Raw genomic sequence first — 9,330 nt, 5'->3', positions numbered from 1 at the left:
GATACGAAGAAAAATCCTAACGGACGCGTTAGGTACTCGATAAATTTGACTCGGGACTCGACGGAATGGTAAGACCTTAAGCGGCACCTGTCGAAGTTTGCACCAGTATCCCGAGATCATGTCCAGGGACGTGATCTTGAAGTAGGTTTTGCGGATTGCCACTAGAGCGAGTTAACTAGTACCCGATCCGTCGGATGAACTAGCCCCAACTACCAATATCTCGTGCAATATAGAAATTTATATAAAGAAATATAGAAAAGTTTAAATTGTTGAATAAGAATAAGCGGTGGAGATTTTCCCCGATTCTACGATTCAAGCAAAATCTCGGGGGCTATCGACATAGGCATCCCAAATGGGCCCGCCAAAGGTAGTACCGGGGTTTTATGAAGGCCCACTACCCGAAGAGTAAGAAGGTTCGAGAGCCCAAGATATATTAAGGAAAGAAGAATTGTAATAGGAAGTGTTGTTTGTAAATCTAGCGGGATGAGTTAGAAACCGTCCCGGACTACGTAACTTGTACAAAACGAAACCCTTGGCTCCACCTCTTATATAAAGGGGAGTCAAGGGACGAAGAGATCATCGAATCATTGTCCGCAAACCCTAGTTTTCATAATCGTCGAGTACTTTTCGGCTGAAACCTTCGAGATCTACTTGCCCTCTACTTCTAACTAAACCCTAGCCTACAATCCATAGGCATTGACAAGTTAATCCCTTGTCAGCGGCGGAGGCGAAAAAGCCGGCAAGAGAGCCAGCCGCGATGACGGTGCCGACTCAGAGGAGATCAGCCGTCGAAACGGCTGGTAAATCCAGCGGCGGTGGAGGGGTGGGAGGCACGGGAGGGAAGGCGCGGCGAGAAATAAAAGGCGCGAACCAACGGTTATGGAAATAGTCACCGACAGGTGGGAGCCCACCTCGCTTTTCGTTGTGTCCGGCGTTCCCGGAGCGTCCCCTATGTAGCGGGGATGGGCTCGGGGCGCCGGGCACCGTATTGGGCCGTGCCGAACAAAAGGAGGCTTTGGGGCACGCGACTGTGAACGTTCTTTTGTCCGGCGCGTCCCAAATCCCTTTAGGGGATGCGATGCTCTTACAACATAGTAAAGGTGGTCGACGACTGGTGGGCATTGACAGGTGCTATTGCAGCGCCGCTAAGAGGCAGAAGCGGCCGGCCGGTGACTCTGCGGCGTGGCTAAGGCATTTTTGGTTCCCAGCCACACTTTGCCAAGCCTAACTTTGGCAAGTGTGGCAGCCGCAAAAGTGTAGCTTGGATTTTGGAAGCCATAAGTGTGGTAAAAGTTGGCAAAAAATACACTCTATGACAGGTGGGCCATATGAATAGTAAAGTGTGGCAGTTTCAAAGTGTGACAAGAACCAAACACATGCCAAATTACCAACGTTGGCTTGGCCAAATGTGACTAGGAACCAAACAACCCCTAAGAGGAGGCCATCGGCCGATGATGCTTGCAACAATTTTCCCCAAATAAACCGCGCGAGTCCTCGGGGTGTTTTGGCTATCTTCTTTCTAATCAATGAATTTAGTAGCTTTCCTACTAACATTAATTTTTTTTGCAAAATTTATGGTGTCTTTTCTACACAAATTACTTATTTTACATTATTTTTGAATAAACCACCAATTCGTGTAATAGGTTGCACATATTGTCTTATCCAAATATTAGATCAAGATAATTAGCAACAGGTCAGAGGCGTACACCAACTAATCTAAAAAAGTTTAACCAATTTGGATCAACCATTTGCAAATTTATCGCTTGTGAAACTTGGCATTCACCCAACCAATATTTTTTGAAGTTCAAACTTTTCCAAAAATAAAAAATATAGCAACCTATACACTATGAACAAAGTTAGATCGGAAAGTCTGAAACGGGCTGAAAGTTTCATAACCTTTGTGAGGTTCGGCCTAAATTTTGTGCAATTTCCAAACTTTTCAAAAACAAAAATCTAAGACACGCTAACTTTTCTTTTGAGAAACAGCCGTCACTTTATTATATTGCAATGTTTAAAGGGATACCAAACTGATCTGGCGTTTGAACAAGACAATCTAAATATCTGATGCTACAACCACACTATGGAGTTGCACGGAGAGCCTGTCAACATCAGTGGATCGCTAAGACACGCTAACTTTTTTTTCTTGAGAGATGCTAAGACACGCTAACTGATGACATGTGGACATACAACTGTATAAGGCCTAGTTCATAGTGGGCCAGAGGCTCAGGTCCACGATGAGTCGGTCTAGTCCACGATGGGTCTAGTCCAGACTAGTAACTGTCCAGTGAATGCTCATTCACTGGGCCAGAAGCCCAAAGTCTATAAGTTTGAGCTAACATGCAATAAGGGCATACCTGAAGGGGTTTCCTGAGAAGCCCTTGACTTGTCTCCGAGCTCTCTTTCACTGCCACCGGGTCCCGCAGACTCCAAAACCCTAACCAAATAAGCCCACCTTGCAGCTCCCAAAACCCTCCCCAGACCCTTCCCGCCGCCGCACACCCGCCGACGCCGCCATGGACGCCGACGAGTCCCGCCAGGTCCGCGTGCGCTTCGTGACGAAGCTCCCGCCTCCGCTCCGGGCGCCGACCACCGCCATCGCCGTCCCCGCCGAGCTCTCCCGCATGGGCCTCTCGGAGATCGTCAACAGCCTCATCCTCTCCGGTGAGCGCCTCCGCACCCTAACCCTCACCCCGCTAGGACGAGACGTCGTATGCAAATTTCCTAAACCGCTCGCTCGTTTTCACAGCCGAGCCGGACCACCAGGCGCAGCCCTTCGACTTCATCGTGGATGGCGAGCTCGTGCGGATGCCGCTCCACCAGTTCCTGCTCGCCAAGGGCATCTCCGCGGTACGGATTCTTGCTCGGAGACTTGGGTTCTGGGAGCTACTTATTTGCCTTGGACGTGGTTGTGAAAATTATGTGAGGATTTGGTTCGAACGTTTTTGCAGGAACGGGTGCTTGAGCTTGAGTATGTAAAAGCAGTGGCGCCGAAGAAGCAGGAGCAGCCCTTGCCACATGATGACTGGGTCAGTGCGGTTGATGGGTCGAACCCAAGGTATGCCTGTGCTCTGCTGAGGATTTAGGTGATCAACGATGAACTGATTTGTCAAGAACTTTACATAATCTTTCCCTTTTCCTTGTGAGGATGTGTGTATTGGTTAGAGGATGGTCTTTTTTTTTTCTTGAATTTGATGATGTGCCGGATTTGTGACCGTAAGTATCAGTTGATGCAAAAAAAAATGGTTATGTCCATTTCCGGTTCAGTGTAGGTGGTACTTGATCTGGAGAGAATTAAAATGGGCATTATCATCTTTCTGCTTGCCAAATAGTCTGTGAACACTTTAATAAACCAAAAAGCAGAGGATATGGTGTAGTCAAATGGAAAAACTCAGGGATGGTAGTATCGAAACATCATGTCCTTGTCTGTTCTTGCGGACATGTTTCAAGCAAATGATTTCGTGTAAACGATATGCATCATCTGCATCATCTAAGAAACCATTTACAAAGTTCAAAGAATTAGGGTTGTACCTATATCTCTCACTTAGGCAATATTTGAATTCTTTCCTACCAAGATAGTTCTGTATAAGTTTTTGAATCCCGATCAGCCAATCATAGAACTTGTATGGTATTGCTGTGGTTTTCAGTTCAACTCACCTGGCTGATGATAATTAAATAATATAGTTGTAAGTTTTTAATACAACTAAAATGAGGTAACCGTTAAATTGTTGGGCCAAGATATATGGAGGTTGCCAAGACTAGGCTAAAATCAGCTATTGTCCTCCTATCTCAACCAGAGCCAAGTGAAATAAGAAATCCTAGATATCCAGTTATATCGCTGGGCTTTCGTTAGTTAAATGCTTCGGTAGATTTCGAAATAGGGAGCTACATTTCCGACATTCCTGGATTCAGTCACTTGATTGTACTAACTGGCCCAATGTGATGTTCTAAAAATATCATTTTTATGGCTCAAACAGATCAGTATTGTAAAGCTATATGCTCATGAACAATTATGCAGTGATTTATTTCAGTACTTCCTTGATATGCATAAATCATTCGATATTTCAAATGAACCATCTGTTGATTTTCCATTAATGTTTTTTCTTTCTGTGTTGATTCCAGTATTGCCTAAACTACCTAATCTTTTGGCAGGTTCTTATTAACAGGTTGCTATGATGGTCTTGCAAGGTGTGCATCTATCAAGTCTCCTGTTTATTCTGTCTGACCTTGTTAAAAAACAACAACATAAACACTGTCAATTGGTACACAAAAATTCTGTACCACTTTAATGTCTCTTACCCATTTAACGTCCTTTATTGCATAGAATATGGAAAGATGGAGCTGTATGTACTCAAGTTTTGGAGGGACACAGTGGTGCAGTTACTTCTGCCAGCTTCATCAATAAAGGTTGCTTTGCTCAAAATATTTGTTACGGGGTATCTGCCAAAATTGCTGTTTTCCTACCATTGCCACCGTGCAAGGCCATGTCTATCTTGAAGCAAACTAACTTGAATAATGTTGTTCCAGGAGTTGAAACTGATGGCAGTTTGCATGTCGTGACTGGATCAAAGGATAGGTCGTTGCGCCTGTTCAAGGTAAATCTATTCAGTTTTTTGCTTTTACAACTCTTGTTCATTTACCCTGCAGCACTTTTCTATGTATCTTACATTATGCTATGCATTCCTGAAGTTTGATACTTCAGTCACCACTGACTCCCTGAAGCAAATTGGAGCTTACAAAATTTTCCCTGGTCATTCATCATCTGTGCAAAGTATTGCTGTCGACCCTTCCAGAAATATGGTAATAAGTCACTTGATCTGATGTTACACTGCAATGCTATATCACATTTTTTACCTGATTTCTTAACATATTTTTCTGTAACTAGATATGTTCTGGTTCCTGGGATACCAAGATTAAGCTATGGGCAGTCGAAGGATCTGAAGAAGATGGTGATTCTGTTACAGTGAAAAAGAGAAGGACGAACTCTGATGCATCTGGACCCGAAGAGTCTCAGTTAGAGGTACTTGTTAGTTGCTACATTGCAATTTATTGTGTTTTGGGGGGTAGGAAGCCAAGTACCCCACTTTGCATTTGCCGGTGTTTTACTTAAAGGTCAGGAGCCACTGAATAAGTAGAATAAATACTCAGCAGTGTGAAAATTGGCTTTGGTTCTGTTCAAGTTGTGAGCTACTCTTGACTTCTCCATAGTGCTTTATCTTGGACTGGACCACTTGGTTCAAGTTAATTCAGTTGCAAATGGGCTTGGGTTTGGTATTGGTATTCAAATCCTTGTGCTATAATTGATTCATTTGTTGCATGAACTCATGATAAATCCTGTTGATCTCACAGTTCTCATCCTATTGTACTCCAGGGTTCAGCATCTTCAACATTTGAGGGACATTCACAATGTGTTTCTTCTGTTGCTTGGCCTGAGCAGCAAACAATATATTCGGCATCTTGGGATCATTCTGTTCGGCAGTGGGATGCTCAAACAGGGAAAGAAACATGGAATATGGTATGCACAGTATATCTATAGGTTGCAAATTTTCTAGAGAAAGAAACAGTTTATCTACATGTTGATTGGCATCTGTACTCTTGTGTTCTGAATTTTCTATTTGTATCTCTCAGTCTTGTCTCTTGCCCAAGTCCCTACTTATTCATTAACTAATTTGTATACTGCCCAAACAATATTTTGTCTACCAGTCGTATGACTAGTGCATCTCAATGGATGTTTCATAACTGTACCTATCTAATTACTTTTTGGTCTCCAAACCTTGTTTATAGTTTTGTGGGAAGGCCCTGAATTGTTTGGATTGTGGTGGTGAGGGCTCTTCACTAATCGCTGCTGGTGGTTCTGACCCTGTATTGAGGGTATGGGATCCTCGCAAACCTGGTAAGCATAGAAAACACTGCGCCCTCTATTGATTTCTTGGAACACTTTCAGATTAGCTCATACATTTTCTTCATACAGGGACACTGGCTCCTGTTTTTCAGTTCTCTTCGCACTCAAGCTGGATCTCTGCCTGCAAATGGCATCCAAGTTCCTGGTATCATTTGTTATCATCTTCATTTGATGGGAAAGTGATGTTGTGGGATCTAAGGACAGCAGTAAGATTCAATCTCATTTTTTTTTCTCATTTGTTTCACACATCAGTGCATGTCATTGATGATTTTTCTCCTGCTGTAGTGGCCTTTGGCTTCTGTCGACTCACACACCGAAAAGGTAATTATTTGTTGTGGGTTACCTTTTGCATACTTCTGGAAAAAAATGAGATGCTCAACTAAATACTATGGCTGTAGGTTTTATGTGCCGATTGGTGGAAAGGGGACAGTGTAATAAGTGGTGGAGCTGATTCCAAGCTGTGTATCTCATCAGGGGTTGAAATAGCGTGATGAAGATCCCCCCCACATGTTGTGCTATCAAGGTTTTAACTTCAAATTTCCAATCTTATTAAAGAAGCTAATTTTGTAACCATCTACATCTGCATAACTTGCCTTAGCTTCACTCCTGTGTTGAACTCCTTGCATGTTTTGCAGCTGACAGCAGTTCAATCCGGATTATATTGGTTGACAAGACATCTCTAAAAGCCAAACCATGCCAACTAGGGTTGAAAACATCTGTACCGAATGTCAGATCAATATAACGATGTGAAGCTGTTACACTTAGTGCCAGCGGATGTGCACAAGTAGATCTACATTAGGGATCACCACATCTGCAATCAAGTTTGTTTTGCGCTCCTTGTTGAAATTCTCAAAACCTACATATTATAACAATGTTATGATTGTAATTCAGAGTTAACTGCTTGCCGATAACTCAAGGCTGGTTTTGCTTTGCCTGAATTTTCTGTTTTACTTCAGTAATTCTATATGCAGCCTTGCTTGTGTTCTACAATCAGTCACCCCCTTAGGACATGATTTTTCGTCTTAACAGCTGACCTAACAACTGTATGTGCTTGAACGGTCGTACCTGCCGTGCACAAGACTGAATAGCCCGAGAACTCTTTCCTCACCTAAAACTTGAGCAGATATAGACTCGGGAAGTGCACACACATGAGACCGGAAGTGCAGAGAAGTAGATGACCCAACTTGTTGCAAAGCGCTGGAGTCTCTCCACACTCCACAGGCTACGTGTTTCACACTATATGTAGCACGCATCATCTGCAATCTCTCCCACATCCAAACCGCCACTGCTAGAGCTAGCTAGTGTTGCACACAGTTCATCAATATGGCTCTGAAAAATAGCGCTTTCTTCCTCCTTGGTCTGCTTCTCTATTGTGTCACCATGAGCGGCGCGGTGAGAATCTTGGAAGAGACTGCTCCCACCAAGGGTGAGGAGCACAAGCCTGAGCTGTCACCACTGCCCAAGGTGGAGCTGCCGCCATTCCCTGAGGTGCACCTGCCACCTAAGCCTGAGCTTCCTAAGGTGGAGCTACCGTCGTTTCCGGAGGTGCACCTGCCACCTAAGCCCGAGTTGCCTAAAGTGGAGCTGCCACCTAAGCCTGAGCTCCCAAAGGTAGAGCTGCCAACGTTCCCGGAGGTGCACCTACCACTCAAGCCGGAGATGCCTAAGGTGGAGCTGCCACCAAAGCCAGAGTTGCCGACCATCCCTGAGTTCCACTTTCCAGAGCCGGAAGCTAAGCCATGAGAACTGTACTCTCAGTATTGTTATCTCGCGTTCTCCCATGTACATGTTGTCGTGTCGTGTTGTTGATGTGTTTGTTTAGTCCTGGTTGTGTGTGACATGGTTTATATATTTGTTACTCCGTATACGAGGACATATACATTCGTACTTTTATCTTTCTCTCATAAGAATACTTTGAAAATATGCATGCTTCCTTCAGTTTACGGTTTTCACCACAAGCTTTAGCTTGGTTTGTACGGGTCATTTTTCCCATCGACAAATCATAGAAGCCTATATATAATCTTTTTTGTTCTGTTTTCTGAACTTGGGCTTGTATTCATTAGTAAATAGTTTTGGTTACAATCACGGTCGGTAAGCTCCATCATGCAGGACAGAACATAACCTAGCAACACTTGCCCACTAAACGCGCTACAACCTTACTTTACAAGATGATGCGCAGCTTCATTACACGAGCGATTAATTTTTTGAGAAAACATAAGTAGGTAATAACTTAGTAGGTTCCTGATCTCTTCTACAGTACTGGATATAGCAGGCTTGCCCGTTTCCATCAGGTTGACTTCTGAAACCAGTGCAGCAGAACCATTTTCAAATTAAATTGGACCACCATAGTTTCCAAGGATAGCTTGTAAAGCAAGGAGACCTGCATTAGTTCGGCATTTTTGCAATGAGGAATATTCTCTAGGCTGAAAGAATTACCATTCCTTATCGTCTCATAGTACAGTGGCCTAAGAACCTAAATTTAGCTCTTCATTGAAACCCGCATCAAAGTTGAGTTTCGCCTATTCTTCTAATGGTTCCTCCAGCAGTCATTTAGCTTTATTTGCTTGTCACCCCTACTAGTCGGTTGGAACAGCATAGATTGCGTTCCTTTTAGATTTATCATCACTTCTATGTCTCTATTATCCTGCATAGCATAGAAATACGATTGGGGAAAAAAATGCAGACTGCTCAACACCACACTTACAGTCTCCTAAAATAATGTTGTGGGATCTAAGAACAGCATTAAGATTTAATTAATCTCATTTGTTTCACACATCAATGCATAGTCGTGCCGTTGATGATTTTGCTGCTGCTGCAGTGGCATCTGCTTCTGTCAACTCACACAGCAAAAAGGTAATTTTTCGTTTTGCGTTACCTTTTGCATACTTCTGGGAAAAATGAGATGCTTAACTATATTGTACGGCTGTAGATTCTTTGTGCCGATTGGTGGAAAGGGGACAGTGTAATAGAATTGTATCCATAAGTGGTGGAGCTGTTTCCCAGCTGTGTCTCTCATCAGGCCATAAAATAGTGATGAAGATTCCCTCCCACATGTTGTGCTATCAAGGTTTTAACTTCTCAAAATTTCAATCTTATTAAAGAAGCCAAATTTGTAACCTTCTACATCCTGCATAACTTGCCTTAGCTTTTCTCCCGTGTTGAACTCCTTGCATGCTTTGCAGCTAATAGCAGTTCTGATCATATAGATTATATTTGTTGGCAAGACATCCCTAGAAGTCGAACCATGCCACTTAGGGTTGAAAACGTACCATGTGAAGCTGTTACACTTAGTGCTAGAGGTTGCACATAAGTAGATCCACATTAGGGATCACCACATTTTGCAATTAAGTTTTGTTTTGTGCTCCTTATATGATGAAACTCTCAAAACAAACATATTATAACAATGTTGTGATCGTAATTCAGAGTTAATT

The 9,330-nt window shown here is 43.2% G+C and overlaps 2 protein-coding genes across 2 annotated transcripts; both read left to right on the top strand.

Annotated features, from left to right (window-relative positions):
- Nucleotides 1-2,513: 2,513 nt before the first annotated feature.
- LOC124675881 (ribosome biogenesis protein WDR12 homolog) lies at nucleotides 2,514-6,849 on the top strand. Its single transcript, XM_047211948.1, has 14 exons — nucleotides 2,514-2,661; nucleotides 2,747-2,847; nucleotides 2,949-3,055; nucleotides 4,150-4,185; nucleotides 4,322-4,404; nucleotides 4,525-4,592; nucleotides 4,687-4,797; nucleotides 4,883-5,017; nucleotides 5,369-5,512; nucleotides 5,782-5,890; nucleotides 5,969-6,105; nucleotides 6,185-6,220; nucleotides 6,298-6,422; nucleotides 6,535-6,849. The coding sequence occupies exons 1-13, from the start codon at nucleotides 2,514-2,516 to the stop codon at nucleotides 6,388-6,390; spliced, it is 1,308 nt and encodes a 435-aa protein (XP_047067904.1). The 3' UTR covers nucleotides 6,391-6,422; nucleotides 6,535-6,849.
- A 373-nt stretch (nucleotides 6,850-7,222) lies between these two features.
- On the top strand, nucleotides 7,223-7,642 carry LOC124673613 (protein PELPK1-like). The gene has a single exon (XM_047209660.1). The coding sequence runs from the start codon at nucleotides 7,223-7,225 to the stop codon at nucleotides 7,640-7,642; it is 420 nt and encodes a 139-aa protein (XP_047065616.1).
- Nucleotides 7,643-9,330: the final 1,688 nt, after the last annotated feature.

Source organism: Lolium rigidum, chromosome 7 (assembly GCF_022539505.1).
Source record: "Lolium rigidum isolate FL_2022 chromosome 7, APGP_CSIRO_Lrig_0.1, whole genome shotgun sequence".
Taxonomy (NCBI): Eukaryota; Viridiplantae; Streptophyta; class Magnoliopsida; order Poales; family Poaceae; genus Lolium; species Lolium rigidum.
This window is presented reverse-complemented; position numbering and strand designations above follow the sequence as displayed.